This window comes from Silurus aristotelis, assembly GCF_946808225.1.
Source record: "Silurus aristotelis genome assembly, chromosome: 5".
NCBI lineage: Eukaryota > Metazoa > Chordata > Actinopteri > Siluriformes > Siluridae > Silurus > Silurus aristotelis.
The window spans coordinates 23,260,929-23,282,417 of NC_139578.1; the positions used below are offsets into that span (position 1 = coordinate 23,260,929).

At 37.0% G+C, this 21,489-nt stretch overlaps 1 protein-coding gene across 5 annotated transcripts; it reads right to left on the minus strand.

Moving 5' to 3' along the window:
• Positions 1-8,288: 8,288 nt before the first annotated feature.
• LOC310726948 (uncharacterized protein) lies at positions 8,289-21,032 on the minus strand. 5 transcript variants are annotated; one of them, XM_083542970.1, is made up of 5 exons: positions 20,910-21,032; positions 15,236-15,272; positions 13,542-13,625; positions 10,972-12,642; positions 8,289-9,299 (listed from the first exon to the last, which is right to left on the minus strand). In XM_083542970.1, the coding sequence occupies exons 3-5, from the start codon at positions 13,623-13,625 to the stop codon at positions 9,141-9,143; spliced, it is 1,914 nt and encodes a 637-aa protein (XP_083399096.1). In that variant the 5' UTR covers positions 15,236-15,272; positions 20,910-21,032; the 3' UTR covers positions 8,289-9,140. The 5 variants fall into 5 exon arrangements, with proteins under 5 accessions (XP_083399096.1, XP_083399095.1, XP_083399098.1 ...); XM_083542969.1 differs by having other exon boundaries at positions 15,236-15,384; positions 20,910-21,029; XM_083542972.1 differs by lacking the exon at positions 15,236-15,272 and having other exon boundaries at positions 20,910-21,030.
• Positions 21,033-21,489: the final 457 nt, after the last annotated feature.

Genomic DNA, 21,489 nt, shown 5'->3' on the forward strand with positions numbered 1-21,489 from the left:
AGTTTTAAAGAAAGACTGAGGATTCTACATAATAATTATATTTTTTTTAAGTTTGCATAAGTACTCACCCCCAATGCCTTTAGACCTTGATATATATATTTTTTAAGTATTTTAATAGAGGTTTATAGGCTATTTTATTTTATTTTATTTTTTATTTTATTTTTATTTTATGTAGTTCTTGTAACTAAAACCATGTTTTGGTGCTGTAGAGTAACACTTCCAGGAACAGGTGAGTTATATTAAGATTTTTAATCCTGCCTTGGTATAATGTCCATTGCTAAAATTGCCATACAAATAAATCTGAATTAAAATGAATTCAAATAAATTAAGATCATGTGACAGCTTTTAATTACACATCTGTGCATGCAATTATTTCTAACCATGTGACGTACTTGCAGTCACAGCTTTTACTTAAAAAAATTCTATTTTTAATTACACACACACACACACACACACACACACACACACACACACACACACATATATATATATATATATATATATATATATATATATATATATATATATATATATATATATATATATATATATATATATATATATACATTTTCAAATTACCTCCCCAACCTGATGTTGACAATTAGGTCCATTTAAGTTGTAGACTGTAACTTTACTGTTACAACTTTTTCTGTAACTTAACTGTAACTGTACAAAAGAAATGTGGAAAAATTGATGGGGGTACATACTTTTGCAAACTACGTTATTATAAATGTCAATAACTTCATCTATTTCATCATTACATCATTTAATGAGAATCAGACTATTAATTGTATTGTGCACATCACTAATAATTCGATTCATTTGTGTTTTATTTTGAAAGTAACAGGTATTAATAAAATAGCAGGTAGATTTAATCAAACACTACCTAAACAGTACTTGCATTCAGGTTATTGTGCTTTCAGAAATAAGATTTATGGAACAAACACATTCGCATGAAATAAAACATTCAGTTCCAGTGAGCAATTAGCTTATAATTACTAAATGATCACTAAATAATAACTATATCCCCAATCCAGACTACACTGTAAAAACAATTGATAAAGAAGAAAAAAGAGGAAATAAGAAAAGGAAGTCTATGAATTTACCATGTTATATCCCAGAGGACCTGATAATAAATGGCTTATTAAATAATGCATTTGGTAGCCGGTTGTGTTGCAAAGAGACAAAAACAAGTAAAAATACCAGATATCTTTTCCCCCCCTTCCATTAACCTAAAAAAAAAAAAAAAATTTATCTCCACAAAGATAAAGGTTAAAGTTTATAATTCACAACGTGTAGATACTCTTCCTAATTTAAGATAAACTCTCTGTTGGAGGAACCAGGAAGCTTCCTCGGTCTTGTCCGCACACTGCAAATATCAGTCTGCTCCATATCCCTGTCAGAGCTGGAGAGAAAACAGCTGGACACGAGCATCGTGAGGCGGGTTGGGAAAGTTTTGGGCAGAGTACCAAACTATATGCAACTGCACTAAGCGAAAGGTCAAAATAGAACACAACTGATGGCATGCATCAAAAATGTCCCAGTTAGAGTAAAGACTAGATTATGCTTGCATTCTCAAAAATGATTGCATTTAAAGAATCTGGATTTCTCTAAGGTCATCCTGCCATATATTTAACATGCAACATTTTTAGTCTCCTTCTCAGAGGGGCTCTAAAAAACCCATTTTCTCTAATCTGCCTGCCCATGCAGAATGTCCATGTACAAAATATTACATTTATTATGCATGAATGGAACTGTCACTAAATATTTTGTAACTTCAATCATGGAAAGTGAGCTAATTACCCAAAAGTTAGAGTAGAAACACAATACATCAGAAATGAAGTGGCTTTGAAAGGATCAAGATGTAGTCATATCGTCAACTTGCCAGGTCAAAACAGACCTGTGTGCCTAGATTTATTTTGGCTAGAAACTAACTTTAAATAAATAATTAGGTGTGTGTGTGTGTGTGTGTGTGTGTGTGTGTGTGTGTGTGTGAGTGTGTGTGTGTGTGTGTGTGTGTGTGTGTGTGTGTGTGTGGTGGTGTGCTGCAATACAATTATGTAATTGCATTACATAAAAATACACCTCGACATTCCAGAGTTAAGTGGATGGCAACATTCGACATTATATTTAAAAATAAGCATAAGTTACTCAACTATTTTACAAATAGACCATTTAAAGTTTAGTAGTTAAATAATGCTGAATGCAAGAAACAGTGCAGAAGTTATAGATAATGGTTTGAGTAAGAGAGTTAAATACCGTAATCAGCATTTAGTTTATCTTCAGCAAAGGAGACAAAGCATGTGTTTGCATTGGGGTAAATGGAAAATTGTACAAATGACATCCTTCTGTTCGTGATATTGGTGTGGTGCAACAACTGAAGGTCAGGCAAATGAGTTTACAGAAAGAGTACACATAGCAGCCACTTGTATGACCATTCCTATAAAAAATATTAGGGTATAAATGAACTTATATATGTATGGCATTGAGCTTGGCATCTCACATTGCGCATTTTGTTAATAGTAAATTCAATGTGAGCTACAGTGAAATACAACATTAATAGTTGGTACCATTGAATTAACTAGAATACAAAATACATGGCATCAGTCTCAGCTGTTTAGTGTTGCTTTGGTGATCTTCATTTAAAATGTCAATTATTACTCAACAGTATAGAGAACCGGATTCACATCAACTCAGTGACATCGCAGTATGTATGAATTGTATCTAAATTGAAGTTAATATTTAGAGAATGACTTGCAATTATTATGAGCGTAAGTTGGCCGTTGCTCAGTCTAGTTAATGACTATTTGGAAGTGCCCTTGAAAACAATTGCTTTGGTTTGGAAGCACTTCCCTTTTGCAGTCCCTAGTGCAGGTTTAATTATTTAGTTTGGACTGTTTTCTGCGCTGTGCTTTTAAAAGCTGTGAACAAAAGCCACCTTGCCAAAACAGAACCAGTGCCAGAGCTGTGTTAAGACTGTGATTGGCCTCAAAGCTATAAACCTTGATGGGGGCCTGAATCAAAAGTTACTCCCACACATAAGATACATAAACACTTACTGGCACAGATCAAAAAGGAACCTTTTCACACAAATATACTCAAAAGACAAAGCATGTATGAAATACATTAAGTAAATAAATGCAACCAGGATCGTAATCATGATCCAAATTTGAGTGAAGTCCATACTGATTCATTCATTTTTTAATTAAAATACCACAGTAAGAAGAGTGTAGTACATCAGTCACTAATTATGCCTGCCGTTAACAGCTCTACTCCAGTTAGACTGGAGTCTTTTGTCTTTAATATTTTGGTTTAGAAAAAAGTATGTCATTAAAAAAAGATATTTATAATAATACAACAGCTTAAAATCTAACATTAAATGTAAATTATAGCAAACTGAATTTTCAAGCTTTTTAGCTAGAATTACTTTTGCATTTTACAAACATCATACCTAGCTTCCACCCTCACTGAACCCCATGCAGTTCGCATATCATCCAAACCGTTCCACAGACGATGCCATCTCCACGACCCCTTATCTGGCCCTCACCCACTTGGACAATAAGGACTTATATGTACGAATGCTGTTTATAGACTTCAGTTTAGCATTCAACACAATCATCTCTCAGCACCTGATTAAGAAGCTGAACCTACTGGGCCTGGACTTCCTGACTGGGAGACCTCAGTCAGTCCAGATCAGAAACAGCATCTCCAGCACCACCACACTGAGCACTGGGGCACCTCAGGGCTGTGTGCTCAGTCCTCTGCTGTTCACTCTGCTGACCCACGACTGTGTAGCAATGCACAGCTTGAATCACATCATCAAGTTTGCTGATGACACGAACATGGTGGGTCTCATCAGCAAGAATGATGAGTCAGCATACAGAGAGGAGGTGCACCAGTTAACAGCCTGGTGGTGAGCCAACAACCTGTCTCTGAACATTGACAAAACTAAAGAAATAGCTGTTGACTTCAGGAGAACACAGAGCGACCATTCTACACTGATTATCAATGGATCCTCCATGGAGATCGTCAAGAGCACCAAAATCCTTGGTGTTCATCTGGCGGAGAACTTCGCTTGGCCGCTCAACACCAGCTCCATTACCAAGAAAGCTCAGCAGCGTCTCTACTTCCTGAGAAGGCTGAGGAAAGCCCATCTTCCTCCCCCCATTCTGACCACGTTCTACAGAGGGACCATTGAGAGCATCCTGAGCAGCTGCATCACTGCCTGGTTTGGTAACTGCACCGTCTTGGATCACAAGACCCTACAGAGGATAGTGAGGACAGCTGAGAAGATCATTGGAGTCTCTCTCCCCTCTGTCTCAGACATTTACACCACATGCTGCATCCGCAAAGCAAACAGCATTGTGGACAATCCCACACACCCCTCACACACTCTTCACCCTCCTGCCATCAGGAAAGCAGTTCCGAAGTATTTAGGCCATCACATCCACACTGTGCAAGAATTTCTTCCCTCAAGACATCAGGCTTCTCAACACAGAACTAAACTGAAACTCACGCACGCACACACACACACACACACACACTGTCTTACACTGTATTGTGTTGCCCTACACTATCTTGTGTTGTCTTACACTGTAATGTGTTGTCTTACACTGTATTGTGTTGCCCTACACTGTATTGTGTTGTCTTACACTGTATTGTGTTGCCCTACACTGTATTGTGTTGTCTTACACTGTATTGTGTTGCCCTACACTGTATTGTGTTTTCCTACACTGTCTTGTGTTGTCGTACACTGTATTGTGTTGCCCTACACTATTTTGTGTTGTCTTACACTGTATTGTGTTGCCCTACACTGTATTGTGTTGTCTTACACTGTATTGTGTTGCCCTACACTGTCTTGTGTTGTCTTACACTGTCTTGTGTTGTCGTACACTGTATTGTGTTGCCCTACACTATTTTGTGTTGTCTTACACTGTATTGTGTTGCCCTACACTGTCTTGTGTTGCCCTACACTGTCTTGTGTTGTCTTACACTGTATTGTGTTGCCCTACACTGTCTTGTGTTGTCTTACACTGTATTGTGTTGCCCTACACTATCTTGTGTTGTCTTACACTGTATTGTGTTGTCCTACACTGTATTGTGTTGCCCTACACTATCTTGTGTTGTCTTACACTGTATTGTGTTGCCCTACACTGTATTGTGTTGTCTTACACTGTATTGTGTTGCTCTACACTGTATTGTGTTGTCTTACACTGTATTGTGTTGTCTTACACTGTATTGTGTTGCTCTACACTGTATTGTGTTGTCTTACACTGTATTGTGTTGCTCTACACTGTATTGTGTTGCTCTACACTGTATTGTGTTGTCTTACACTGTATTGTGTTGCCCTACACTGTATTGTGTTGTCTTACACTGTATTGTGTTGCTCTACACTGTATTGTGTTGTCTTACACTGTATTGTGTTGTCTTACACTGTCTGTCTTGCACTGTTTGCACCAGGTTGCACACGATGCACTTAATGTGGTGAGGACACTTACTAGTCCTTCGCTCTGTGTTTTCTGTTATGTAGCTTTATGTTGTTAAATGTAGCATCAGGGTTCTGGGGGAACGTTGTCTCATTTTACGGTGTACTGCGTCAGCTATATATGGTTAAAATCACAATAAAAGCTTCTTGACTTGACTTGACTTGAAACCTGGAATTGTCCCATAAACACATTTATATTATAGCTTTGTCGAATGTTAGCTAATAAATATTTGAGTTGTATAGCTATCAGCAAGACACCATCTCATAGTGACTTCAGAGTGCCTTAATGATTAAATGTACAATTAAACATAAAGGGTTTTCTGCAGCTGTTCTGAGATCATTTGAGAACCAGCCATCAGTGGTCAGTGTGCACTCTTGGAATCAATGTTTGGTTCCCCCACAAAATAGTCTACATTCTTCCATCGCATTATCTGGACGTCACTGTTTCCGTAACAAATTTGACAACTGGACATGGCTATGACAACTGGCTATGTGAAATAAAATAAAAAAATTCCAATAGCAGGAAGCTTCAGATTGGCCTAAGTAAAGCTATGATTACAACATTGGCCTACATTAGTACATTACTGTATATGAGCCTATACTGAAGAATAGCACACACACAAAATACAAAAGAAAATCAGATTTGAACTTAAAATTGCTTTCTGTTGGTTACTCAAGTTTTTCCCCCCTGATTTGTCAAAGCTGCCCATCCAACACCAGGAAGTGTTGAAGCCATTAAGATTTTTTTTCAACAGAGCACAAAGATTTAGTTTGTTCTGAGCTTAAGAAAAAATCTGAGGAAGTCTTATTAAAAAAGATTGATATCTTAAATTCATTCTCTGTTTGAATCCTGTAACTTATTTATTTATTGTATTGTCATTTATTTATTTAATCAGTGACTAATATATCCTTTTCAGGGTTGCACCAGATCCCATTGTGGGACACAACGCAGAAACACACTAAGGATGAAAAGTGAACCACTTGGCCTACCATAATGTTTTTTTTTTTTTTTACTTTGGCTGCAAATTGTTCTGTCATTTATGATACAGTTCATATTGGAATTTGGATAACGTTGCATATTGTCTCATTTTTCTGTTTTTATTATAATGAATACTGATGCTGATATGCTGATGTTGCATGTGAAAGGAACATAAAATGCTGTTGGTATTGGCACAAGTAACGGTATTGTCTTGCAGTAAATACCCTGCCAGAGAAAACAACTTAGGCTGGAATGAGTTTACTGATGGTTGAGCTAGTTAATGCTGGATGCTGCTTTTCTGGTCCTAGTTTGGCTGATCAATAATGACTACTCAAAAGGAAAACAACAACAACAGCAAAAAGTGTTAGACATCCAGAACCTGCGTAATGCAATTTAACTTGAAGCATGCATCTAGCATGGCCAGCATATTTAGAAGCAAATTTTGTTAACAAGTTTACTTGGAATGGTTGTGTTCTTCCAACCAACAAGTATTATGCTGCTCGTGTTAGTAACTGAGAATGTCATTATTATTTTTTTTTTTTATTAATTAGGTTCTTCCCAGTCATATGGCTCCTAAACTTTAGTTAAAAACGATCTGTTGCCTTTTGAAGTTGGCATCACCAAAGACTATGTTTGAGGTAACACACTTTAATAATACAGCAAAATGTGGTTTGGGACGTAGCCTTTGTCTTAAACGGATGGAAATGGGAGACAGATGTTTGGTCAAACGGGACAACAGAGAGCTCACTGGTTAACGTGTGTGGCATCTGAGCTGCCAGATTAGTCGAACTGTTTCCAGCCCATAACCTTCCAAGTGAATGAAAGACCATAAAAACCACCAAAAGTCCACATTATATCTACAAGTTCAAAAGCATTCTTGCCAGGCATTTTTTCTCTGATTAAAAATCACCTACACGGGTGGTAAAACCATCTCTGGCAACCATCCATGTTAGTGTCTGTTCCTGAAACTATAAATCTAACCGTGTTTTTGTGTCTGTGTTCATTCTATTGTAAAAGATTCTACAGATCATTTCCAAACAGGAAACAACTCACAAAAATTTCTTTCTCACTAACGAATACATTTTATTTCATTTGTTAATATTTATTTGTAGTTGTGGACTTTTACCCCATTACCTGTATGATTGATGATTGATTATATTATATTATGATATGGCAACTTTCCATCAGATGTAACACACACACAAATGTTTTGCAAGACCTAATGAATAGGCATGGTAAGTGAATGTGTATTTACAGCCGTCCGTGAGGCCTGCTTTGGTGTAGAGAGCTCCTACGTAGATATTTTTGGCTCTCGGTAAAGAAAAAATAAATCTGTGTGATATAGCTCCCAGGAAAAGTGGGGATCGGAGCTGGGAGATTTTCCAAGCTCCAGTCATCCAGTCAGCCTCATACATCTCAGCTCTTTTGTAATCACCCTGTCCTTCTTCCCTCATCTCCCTTCACAGTCTCGTTCCACTCCTTCTTGCTTGCTCTCCTGCTCCTTTTACTCTTTTTGTGGCAGTGGAAATCCCTAAGAAACTGAAATAAACACTTCTCCAGATGCAGTAACAGGCGTGGACCCGTTGTGTCTTCTCTGAAGCGCAGCTGCAGTGTCAGCAGCCCGTGTGTGTATGTGTGTGTTTGTACGGTTGTGTTACACTCAAGTAGTGGTCGCCAAAAGTGGGAGCGAGTGGGAGGCGAGAGTTCACTAAAGCACATTCCTGCCATGTTAGGTATCTCTGCTCTGGGAGTATTAATGGAATGCTGTAAAAGTCTGCTTTTACAGGCTCCAAACAGCCATTTAAATCACAAAGGGGAACGCCATGGCGTCATACTACACACTTCAGCGTTGCATTTTTATTGTTCTCCATAACAATACAATATATTTAGAACATCACTGATGCATTAAATGAGTTTTGCTAATCCAATACTGATAGACAAAGTTTACAACTGGACACTGAGATAAGCTCAGCGTTACCTTTTCATGGGTGGGATTCGCATTTGGAGCTGGGCAGATATGTCAGGGTGAACATCTTAATGTGCTAATATGAGATGGATTAAAACTGAGCAGCCATCTGGGTTTAATTATTTCATCCTTGAGCTGATGTCCAGCCTTTATTAACATAATGTCATGGTTACGTAGGCGAGCACAATTTCAGCAGATGTTCATAACACTGTTGGCCTTGACTCTTGTTTCCTCCCAGCTGAGTGTCCAGCTGGGTGTTGCGCTACGTTGATGAACATCTTTCTGGATCAGCCGGGGTGTTGTAATGCAGTTTTGCTCATATACATGCTCTCCCCTGCAGACTGCTCCTATTGAGCGTTGTCCATAGAGTGATGTCTTATCACGATCATCAGCTAATGATGTCAACTTTAAATATTGTTGCAGATTTAGGTATAAAATTAAAAACACATTTTATAAATCTTAAAAAGTCTTACTTCAGGAATTAGTACGGTGTTAGATGGATGTTGTATTAAATTGAACCACAATTTTTTTTAGACCAGCTAGCTTTTTTCCTAGTTCGATACATTTCAGTTCCTAATCATTTCCATGCTCCCATATGTAGATTTCACATTACACTGTCAATCATATTAATCCATAATAACAGAGAATCTTTTCTTCAAATTCGATGCTCAACCATAATTGATTCAAGCTTTACTCCAGAGCCATACTGCTCATGACTGTGTGAGCAACAGATGCCCCAGGAGAGAGGTGGAAATCTCAGAGTGCCCTCTACTGGCAGTCTGCAGGTCTTCACAGTATTGAAGGAGAGATGTCATCAGATGGCCCACGGTCCAGCCGTGAAACTGAGCTTGCAGAGAGACGCTGCAGAGCTGAAGTGCAACAAACACATCATTAACATATGTATAAAAAAAACACGTATACTGATATTTACAATTTATACAATTTAAACAACTGTATAATTGAATCTCTATAATTAAATCTATTTTCTCTGATAGAAATAAAATGTGCATGTAACATGCACTGTTGAATCCTTACATCTGATTTGGGTGCGAAAAAGACAGTAATGCAAAAAACAACAACAACAAAAAAAAACAACAACAGTAATGCAATAGGGACATTAATGCAAAAAGGACAGTAATTCAAAAAGAACAGTAATGCAAAAAGGACAGTAATGCAAAATGAACAGTAATACAAAAAGAACAGTAATGCAAAAAGGACAGTAATACAAAAAGAACAGTAATTCAAAGAGAACAATAATTAAAAAAGAACAGCAATGCAAAAAGGACAGTAATGCAAAAAGGACAGTAATACAAAAAGAACAGTAATTCAAAGAGAACAATAATTAAAAAAGAACAGCAATGCAAAAAGGACAGTAATGCAAAAAGGACAGTAATACAAAAAGGACAGTAATGCAAAAAGAACAGTAATGCAAAAAGGACAGTAATACAAAAAGAACAGTAATTCAAAGAGAACAATAATTAAAAAAGAACAGCAATGCAAAAGGGACATTAATGCAAAAAGGACAGTAATTCAAAGAGAACAGTAATGCAAAAAGAACAGTAATTAAAAATGGACAGTAATGCAAAAGGGACATTAATGCAAAAAGAGAACAGTAACGCAAAAATAACAGTAATGCAAAAGGGACAGTAATGCAAAAAGAACAGTAACGCAAGAAGAACAGTAATGCAGGCTGCAATTTAATTACAGGTTTGTATTAATGCGCTTGTTTCTATAGTTACAGCCAGTTCAATTGGACTATGGCAGATGCGCCGCAAAAGACTAGTATTAATGGGAGAAAAAAACCTTAAAAAATAATCATTAATATGGTGAAACTTTCTGAGAAGAGACAATTATTTACCATTCTTGCAAAAAGTTTATAGTGTAACATTTACAGCTAAAGAAGCAAATTAATGTTTTTTTCACCAACCGAACGTCTTAAGGATGGAGGATTTGCATTTGATTAACTTCAAGAGAAGCTGAGGGACCAAATGTTTCTAGCTGTTATACTGCGAAAGTGAAAAACTTGTTGTCAGACTTGAAATGTAATTGAAATTTTCTATTAAAAATCTATGATGTGTCTTTCTTTAATAAATAATAAAGTCTAAATGTCACCAAGTTGTGGATGTGCTGTTATAGGAAAATAAAATAGAAATAGAACATTTTTTGAAGCAGCTTCATGTTCGGTTGCATCAAACCACCTGGTCACTGATTGTTTTCTTGTAGCAGCACACTGCCAAGATTTTTATTATAGATATAACCTGTACTATCATTCCTTTAAAAGTAATATAATATAATTATATCCAGTGTATAACACTTGATACAGTACTGTTTTTTTTGTGATTTATTTGGTTCTTCACTTGCAATGTTTTTATTAGAATGCTCTCTGAAAAGAACCTTCTATTGCATGCAGAACCTTCCAGACCAAAAGTCTTTATATTTAACCTTTAAAATAATTCTGTAAAGAAATGCAATATCAAACGTCACAACTTGTATTACAGTGGATTGCAGCCTGTGTATAATTATTACCCCAATATTTCATACCTGTTGCTGAATGTGCTTGTCAGTTTGATCAATCTGTAACACTGAAGTTCCCATTTGAGATGCTGCCACCCAGAGCAGGACACACTGTAGCTCCCGTGTTTCCCGGCACAGTGTTTCAGATATAAAGGCCCTGATGACAGTTTGCGATGCTGCTGAGGCTCTCAAGCTATCTGAATGAATGGAACTTTGTTTGCATCTTAGATGATAGCTTGAAGCTTCTCTCATGGAGCACTTGAGCACTTCATGCACAATGTTCTCAGCAAAGAAATGCTCTACAGCCTCAGTTCTGGAGTCAAGTGTCATAGACTCTGATTTCCCAGTAGAGCACCCATTGGTTTTGGTGATGTGCCAGTCTGTGTTTAAAGATTGATCTTTCCCTTGTTCCCATGCCATTAGATCTGATGCTGGATCAGATATCTGTTTGCTTGTGGCATGTTGTAATGAACCACATCCCAGTTCAGAGAATGCCTGGATGAGTGTTTTAGTGACTAATTTGCCAGCCATGTCTCCCAGAGTCTCCACAGGAGGAAGATTTATGATTGAATCTGATGATAATGAATCATTCAAAGATTTGGATGTGTTTTCAAAATGAGATAGGATTTCTTGGCTTATTCGCTCCTCTTTCTTGCTTTTGACTATAGATGTCATAATGATCTTCTCTGCCAGTTGGTCAGCCAGGACCTGCATGTCTCTGATGGGCGTTTCTATATTTTTATTGCTGTCTGCTTGGGCTGCAGTGATGCATTGGATTATATCTGCTGAGAGTTGTGCCGCATAGTCTGAAATCTCACTCTGAAACCTAATTTTGTTTTCTGTGCCATTCCCTTCTTCCCCAGGCAGAGAGCACGCTAGTGAGAGTGAACGCATCAGCCGAACCATAAACTCAGTTTTGTATTCGGTGCTGTCAGTAATTTTGTCTTCCAGGTGAGATTGTTGGTCTTTAGGGGTAGGTGGTGGGGTTGAGGGTAGGAACTCCATAGCAAGTCCACCTTTTAGCTTCCTGGTGAAGCTTGCACGGCTCTTCATCATCTCTGGAAGTAACGGTGTGCTTGGAGGAGCATCAGGGTAGTCTAGTGAGACCTGCTGGGACATATCATCCAGAGTGGTAGGATTTGTGATAGATCTTCTGTGATAAATATGATCTATTTCCATCGCAGGTCCTTCTTGGTCACAGTGATGCATTGAATGATGGTAATGGTATGATGCAGACTCACTGTGTATTTCAGTATTCATTTCCAAATCAGCTAGATCGTCAGATGTCCCACCAGAAGGGCAACCATGTTTAGCTAGATCTTCCAATGCACTGCAATAAATCTCAGCTGCTAGCCTGTTAGCTAGTTTTACCGGAACACTCACTGTCCACCTGCTCATCTCACTCTGAGCGGTGTTACATATTTGATTAACATCTTTAGTGAACTGAGTCTCTTGTTTCCCCACAGCTGCATGCAGAATGTCTCCAGATAACATCTCAGCAAAATGGTGAACAACGTCTCTCTGAACTGGGTTGGGTCCAAAGGCATTCTGATCCATGTAGGTCATCTTCACATCCGAACTCCCGCCTCGTAATTCATGGAAGGCATTACTGAAAGCCTCCAATGTCAGCAGGAGAGAGGATGGATTATGGTAAGGGTGAGGATATGACTGGGTGTTAATCACCACTTCCATGGCATCCTAGAAAGTACAATAATTTTATTCAGACAAGGTTGTTTTTAAAGGGGCACCTTCAGCAACTGCTGATAATATATTAAATCTAGGGTCATTCATGGTCCACAGTTAAACTGATGCACAATGTTTTGGTAAGAACATTTTTATACAATACAATTGACTTTAAATTTTAAAATAAATATATCCTCAGAAAGAAGCAACATATAATATACATCTGCAATTTTTGTGTGTGACATTTTCAGCACCCTTAAAATAATTAAGTAATTAGGATTTATTGTACGTCAGATGAATCTCCAACAGACTGAACTTTTAATGTTTAGAATAAAATTTATTCAGTACAAGAAAAATGATTGACAGAGGTCAACCTGACTATCATACCCATCTGTGCTCTTAAAGGCCTTTTCAAAACCGAAGGATTTAACATGGACTTGGTGCTTATTCCCTGCTATAACAGATTTTTGAGTATGGACACAAGAGCACAATTCAGGTTGAGTAATGGTGTCAGCTAAAATGGTGTGTGTGTGTGTGTGTGTGTGTGTGTGTGTGTGTGTGTGTGTGTGTGTGTGTGTGTGTGTGTGTTTGTGTGTGTGTGTGTAGACTTCCAGTAGGCTTGAGATCTGGACTTTTCACAAAAATCCTAAAAACAATGTCTTCATAAAGTTTATTTGGGCACAGGGACACTGTCATGTCACTGTCAGGTTTAAGCCTCTCAGTTCCAGTGAATTGAAATTTTAAATCTATAGCACACTGAGATAATCTATACAACTGTTTCCTTCAAACTTTGTGGCAACAGTTTTAGAAGGAAATGCATGTGGGCGTGATGATCGGGTGTCCACATACTTCAGTCCATATACTGTATGTTTTGTGCATTCTATAATACTTATTACTTGAATTTTATATGTTACCTGAACATTAGATGAACAAACATTTGTGCCAGTGATCAGCTGACAAAGTTTCACTCTACTGCACAACCAATCTTCCGTCATCATCTATCAAAAGAATCAAGAATTATGAAAATAATTTAGCAACAGAACAACAAACATTCAGAAATCATTTTGAACTGCGTATTGCAATACACATACAAATAATCCTCCAGCAAAACATGAATAACATTCTGACTTTGTACTTTATCACAGACCTCCTCTATCACATTTACCACACAAACACACCACCATGAAAGCTGTCTCTGATATCTGAGCCTCGTGTATTTGCGATATGTCTTGCTGTGAAGATGTTATCAGAGAAAAGAATGCGAGAGCAAAAGACTCTTGCTCTTCTTTGCTTTAAAGCTTGCCCTGTTTTTGCTTACTTTCACTATAACCATAACCTTTAAAACCTGAAAAAACAAAACGAAAACCGAGCATGGTTTGTGTAAACAAGAAACTTACAGCTTAACTCGGAACCACAACTGATCGCAGGATAAATATGGTTCCAGGAAGTCGACCATGTGACTGGCAGGAAAGAAACTGGGTTTTGGTGGTGATTGCTAATCTGAAATCGTCTATCGAGGTTGTGAGAGGGGCCATGTTCTCTTTAAAAGAATTTACAGATAAAGTATACTGTAAGAGATTTTTAATATATCGCATTTTATATTTTGGATTATGACCAGACAAAGGAACGACGTACCAACTGATTACGGGGAAACTAGGACGTGGAGGTGACTCTTAGGTTTAATGCACTAATTCGAATAAGCACTGTTCAGAATGATAATAGAAATCCTTGTAATTAGAAGAGCAGAATTGGCTGCATGACCTTGATTTGCAGTTCTGAATGAGAAACTGACATTTTATTTTCTCCTGGTGCACCCTCAGCGAGACCTCATGCAGGATTTTATGTGAAACAAATTGCATTTTTGAGGTCTGGCAGGGGTTGCTTTGTGTACAGAAACTGCAAGGTGGCATAATCTGGGCTTACAAATAATCATGTGCTGATTTATTTGGTAACGACATGAGCAATGTGAAGAGTTTCATCATATTGGAGACATTTTAAAGAATGTCAGCTGAACTACTGATTATGTGACTATGCTCATACCATATTTTATATATAGTATAATAACAACATTAAACACAACAACAACAAATTATATACATCAGGGTCGCTTTATTGCTGTTTTAGATCAGTTTTATGAAGCAGAACACATTTTATTCACCCTTTAAGCATTAGAGTAGTAAAATCATTAAAAACAGATTTGTTCAGGACATAAGAAGGTTTTTTTTTACATCAGTAAGGCGATATTGTAGCGACAGCTTGAAGGATTTCGTAATAAAGATTCTAAGATTCAGAGATTAGTTATTTTAATGGCTCTGGAAAATGGCAAGAGGTGGTCCAAGTGTAAAAGTCCAGATCATTTAAAATGCCACTAATCGTCTTTGAAAGCAGAATGTCGTATCGAATCCAATCACACGACGGTGTTATTCTGCGTCTCCGGATGGTTCAACATTACAACATTTCACGTGCACTTTTTTATTTAATAATATAAGGGAACCAAGTATAGTTTGCTGAGGCTTTGAGATATTTAAATGTTAACTATTAAAATATCAAAGAAACCATATAAGCCAATATTATAAGAGGAGTAAAGAAGATAATAAAATGGTCCTACCTTCAAACAGGAAAGTTAAAAGGTGGGCTTGATGTTACTGTGAGACCAAGCAGAAGTGAAAACTGGGTTACAGTTGCTTTCCTCAGCCTACATTTACTTCCTGTGTGTGCTTGTGTTAGATGCAAATGTATTTGACTGTACTGTGTATTCTTATGTGGATAGACAGAGACAGGAAATGAGATATTTATAGAAACATTCATAAGGTCAACATTCTTCCAATTGAGAGTAATATTAAAAATGTATATTTAAAGAGATGTTTTTGTGTTTTTGGGTAGGATAAACAGAGAATAATTTGTAAGAGTTGGTAAAATAGTGAAAATAAATTGGCAGGAAATGTACTATGTTGCTTAATCTCAAAATCAGTTGAACAGAGCACTCCAGAATTAGATACTGTAGTATCATAATAAAATATAGTGAGCATGTAACAGTATGTGGAAGAATCATAAAAAACCTGTAAACAATATTGTATTACACTTTAGTGTATTATTTAAAATCATATTCACTATAACATTACTGAAGAAGTTTTAGCTCTCCAAACTGTTGTTCTTTTCCTCATGTAGAGGAAAACAACCAACACCCTGTGTCTGGCCAGGTTTTTGTGGAAGTAAGAATGATGTAGCATTTTTAAAACCTTCTTCTTAAACAGTTGAATTTTTATAGAGTCATGTGTGTAGAGCAAATTCACTGTTTACAACTCTACTAATCTTTGATGCTTTTCACCACAACTGTTGCATCTGCAAAGCCAGCAGCATTTTGGACGACCCCTCTCACCCCACTCGTGAACTTATGAACCATCACCAAAAGACTCTGCAATAGCTTCTTCCCTGAGGCAGTCACGCTACACAACACACTGCTGCCTTCTGACGCTCCCGACACCTGGACTAGTCAAACCATTTCCAACACAAACACTTTTTGATGCACATCTGCACTTTAAAATGCTGCTATGGGCCACTTTTATATGTTTGCACTTCTCCCACACTGCCATGTTTCTGCACTTAATCTACTCCTGTATGCTGTGCTGCTGTATTATGTGTTGCACTACGGTCTTAGGCAACCAACATTGATGATTGACAATAAAAAAAAAACACTTGACTTTGACTTGATGTCCATAAGTGAATATTTTTCTTACAAAAGCTGGAAAACACACCAAAAAAAGCTTTACTGAGGTGTCAGAGTTTTGTGAGTGTGGCTCCTCTGGGTTCTCTGGTTTTCTTCCATTTTTCAAAAACATGTTGTTAGATGAATTGGCTCTGCTGAATCCCCTAGGTGTAGAGGAGTTCATGTGAATATGTGTGTGTGAACTGTGTACTGGCATAATAAATGAAGTGCACTGTGCACTATAATACTAGTTTCAATTATACCTGGATAAACCACAGTATATAATTACACTGTGTGTAAATCAACTTTTGAACAGTTTACATTTTTAAAACAATTCTAAATAAAATGCCTGTTTGGTTGAATAATATATAAAATAATATTTATATATTTTTATACATATATATATATATATATATATATATATATATATATATATATATATATATATATATATATATATATATATATATATATATATATATATATATTATATTATTATTTATATTTCTATAGAATAATAAATTAATGCAATAAAATATTTGTATTGATTAAATTGAGTAATCAATTAAATTGGCAGAAATTCAATTGATTAAATAAAATCAAACTAAATTTTAAATAAATAGTTTACGTTTGTTAGACCCCATCTGGGTAATACAGACGTGTGTGTGTGTGTGTGTGTGTGTGTTACATTTAATATTTAATAAAAATAAAAAAAATTATCTATTTCACTGTTTTACTTATTTCAGTATTGTATAACAAACATCTTCATTCATTCCATCATTCATTTATTCACTTCCTTGATATGTAAAATTGTCAGGATTTAATCCTTCTAAGAAAAATTCTTGAAAATGGACATAAAACACTAAATAATCCATATTACAAGCGCTATAGATTTTTTATCCTTTTCATGCATGTGAAAAACAAATCTTATTTTTAGTACTGGGTGAGTAGCCACAGTGCCACTGCGCTAACTCTAGTTTATTTATTTTTTTTTTTTTTTATAACGCTGCCATTATTGTGCATGATTTCAAGTTAAAAAATGCACCCAAAGTGTGAGGTGAAGACTAAACAAACTTGCACTCCACCACTTAATACATTCCTGAATGAACTCAGATTTGAACTCTGTCCTGTACATTAAAATGATTGCATTCTTTGAAGCCCCATATATATATATATATATATATATATATATATATATATATATATATATATATATATATATATATATATATATATATGAGATGGAATATGAGTGTGTGTATATGAGATGGAAAGCAATGAAGTTCTTTGTTACCGTACTTAAGTAGATTTTTCTGGTATCAGTATTTTTTCTACTCTCTGTGCGCTTTCAAACCATCAACTTATTTCTTGTCATTGAGCTGCTTTTTCAACCTACCACTCATGTATAATTTCCTGGCTATTAGGCACCACAGACGTAGGCTAGCCTACAAAGCTAAGAGCGAGCAAAGCAGAAGGCAACAAGTAATATGGCTGATGTGGATGAAACAGAGGGAGTCAGCGATGTAAACATGACTGATCACCTGATCATCATCTGTTCTCTGCTTGTGTTCTATATGGTGGATGTATATATATATATATATGTATATATATATATATATATATATATATATATATATATATATATATATATATATGATATTGAATCCCTGTTTATCTCTGTGGTTACGTTCCAAAACCGCCAGCAATATTTTACTGTTGGTATGATGTTCTTTTTCTAAAATGCAGTGTTACTTTGACACCAGATGTAACGGGACACACACCTTTTAAAAAGTTAAATTTTTGTCTAGTCACTCCACAGTGTATTTTCCCAAAAGTCTTGGGGATCATCAAGATGTTTTCTGGCAAAACTGAGACGAGCCTTTATGTTCTTTTTGCTCAGCAGCGGTTTTTGTCTTGGAACTCTTAGATCATTTTTGCCCAGTCTCAGTGCCATGTTGTTGTGGGGTCTTTTGTGACCTCTTGGATGAGTCATAGCTGTTCTCTTGGGGTAATTTTGATCGGCCTGCCACTCCTGAGAAGGTTCTCCACTGTTCCATGTTTTTGCCATTTGTGAATAATGGCTCTCACTGTGGTTTTCTGGATTTCTTGATTGCGAACAGGTGTGGCAGTAATCAGGCCTGGGTGTGGCTTGAGAAATTCAACTCAGGTTTTAACAGACACTTTATCACAGAGGGCCATGCAGTTTTGGATTTTGTTTTCCCTCAATAATACAAATCTTCATTTAAAAATGGCATGTGTTTACTCGTGTTATCTTTTAATGATATTTAAATTAGTTTGATTAATAAAATGTGACAAACATGCAAAACAATAAGTAATCTGCAAACCATTTTTCACAACACTGTATGTATATATATATATATATATATATATATATATATATATATATATATATATATATATATATATATATATATATATATACAGTGAGGAAAATAAGTATTTGAACACCCTGCCATTTTGCAAGTTCTCCCACTCAGAAATCATGGAGGGGTCTGAAATTGTCATCGTAGGTGCATGTCCACTGTGAGAGACATAATCTAAAAAAAAAAAAATCCAGAAATCACAATATATGATTTTTAAACAATTTTTTTGTATGATACAGCTGCAAATAAGTATTTGAACATCTGTTTATCAGCTAGAATTCTGACTCTCAAAGACCTGTTAGTCTGCCTTTAAAATGTCCACCTCCACTACATTTATTATCCTAAATTAGATGCACATGTTTGAGGTCGTTAGCTGCATAAAGACACCTGTCCACCCCATACAATCAGTAAGAATCCAACTACTAACATGGCCAAGACCAAAGAGCTGTCCAAAGACACTAGAGACAAAATTGTACACCTACACAAGGCTGGAATGGGCTACGCGGAAATTGCCAAGCAGCTTGGTGAAAAAAGGTCCACTGTTGGAGCAATCATTAGAAAATGGAAGAAGCTAAACATGACTGTCAATCTCCCTCGGACTGGGGCTTCATGCAAGATCTCACCTCGTGGGGTCTCAATGATCCTAAGGAAAGTGAGAAATAAGCCCAGAACTACACAGGAGGAGCTGGTCAATGACCTGAAAAGAGCTGGGAACACCGTTTCCAAGGTTACTGTTGGTAATACACTAAGACGTCATGGTTTAAAATCATTCATGGCACGGAAGGTTCCCCTGCTTAAACCAGCACATGTCCAGGCACGTCTTAAGTTTGCCAATGACCATTTGGATGATCCAGAGGAGTCATGGGAGAAAGTCATGCGGTCAGATGAGACCAAAATAGAACTTTTGGGTCATAATTCCACTAAACGTGTTTGGAGGAAGAAGAATGATGAGTACCATCCCAAGAACACCATCCCTAATGTGAAGCATGGGGGTGGTAGCATCATGCTTTGGGGGTGTTTTTCTGCACATGGGACAGGGCGACTGCACTGTATTAAGGAGAGGATGACCGGGCCATGTATTGCGAGATTTTGGGGAACAACCTCCTTCCCTCAGTTAAAACATTAAAGATGGGTCTTCCAACATGACAATGACCCGAAGCACACAGCCAGGATAACCAAGCAGTGGCTCTGTAAGAAGCATATCAAGGTTCTGGCATGGCCTAGCCAGTCTCCAGACCTAAACTCAATAGAGAATCTTTGGAGGGAGCTCAAACTCCGTGTTTCTCAGCGACAGACCAGAAACCTGACTGATCTAGAGAAGATCTGTGTGGAAGAGTGGGCCAAAATCCCTCCTGCAGTGTGTGCAAACCTGGTGAAAAACTACAGGAAACGTTTGACCTCTGTAATTGCAAACAAAGGCTACTGTACCAAATATTAACATTGACGTTCTCAGGTGTTCAAATACTTATTTGCAGCTGTATCATACAAATAAATAGTTAAAAAATCATACATTGTGATTTCTGGATTTTTTTTTTTAGATTATGTCTCTTACAGTGGACATGCACCTACGATGACAATTTCGGACCCCTCCATGATTTCTAAGTGGGAGAACTTGCAAAATAGCAGAGTGTTCAAATACTTATTTTCCTCACTGTATATATATAAGAAGACAGAGACATTCCTGATCACCTGATCCCTCCCAGGATATATATAAATACCAACCAGGCATAACTTTATGTTCAACAATCAGGGTTGCCCCTCTTTTGCTGCCAAAACAGAAAACAGTCCTGACCCATCAAGCATTAACAGCATTTATTTCTTCATCAATATGAGTTACAGGAGCTCGTCAGTTGGATCAGATGCGCCTTCACTCCCCACGTGTATAAATGAGCCTCGGTTGCCCATGACCCTGTCACTGGTTCACCACTGTTCCTTCCTTGGACCACTTTTAATAGACACTGACCGGGAACAGACCACAAGAGCTGCAGTTTTGGAGATGCTCTGACCCAGTCATCTAGCCATCATAAATTGGCCCTTATAAAACTCACTCAAATCGCTTTATCGCAAATTACGCTTGTCTATCTATCCTGCTTCTAACACACCATCTTTGAGGACAAAATGTTCACTTACTTAATATATCCCACCCACTAACAGGTGCCATAATAAAGAGATAATCAGTGTTATTCACTCACCAGTTATAATATGTTATAATGTCATAATGTTATGCCTGGTCGATGTATATCTGCAGGGAGTGTGTTTTTCAATCCGTTTATTGCTTTGCCACAAATCCGACGTCTTTGTCTGTTGTGGCATTATAATTTCCCTTAACTGGAACTAGACAAGTCAAACCTGTTTCATCATGACAACGCCTCTGCCCACTAAAAATGTTTCAGAAAGACATGGTTTGGTTATTTCAAATGTAAGAACACTTATGGGTGAACTGAAACGCTGTGTGGCAGGACTTCTCGCCCAACATCCGCTCCTGACCTCACTAATGCTCTTGTGGTTAATTGATCGCAAACCCCAGTCACAGAAGAATGGGGCTTATTATACCAGCACAGGTGTCCACATACTTTTGGCCATAATGTTTAGTGTTAGGAATATCCCATATACGTGCAGACAATGTATTGAGATTCAAAAATATCAAATGATTAATAAAGTTTATTTGGGTAACTTTTTTAAAACCTTTTTATTAACAAATAGAGAAAATCATATTTCTTCTGAAGAAGCCGGTAGTATTTATGCCCTTCTTTATTGTCTTGAACGGAAATT

Coding starts and splice junctions, on each gene's coding strand:
- LOC310726948 (XM_083542970.1), bottom strand. CDS start 13,625: ATGATGACGGAAGATTGGTTGTGCAGTAGAGTGAAACTTTGTCAGCTG. Junction 12,643..13,541: donor TTTGTTCATCTAATGTTCAG/GTAACATATAAA, acceptor TGTACTTTCTAG/GATGCCATGGAAGTGGTGAT. Junction 9,300..10,971: donor ACAAGCACATTCAGCAACAG/GTATGAAATATT, acceptor GTTGCACTTCAG/CTCTGCAGCGTCTCTCTGCA.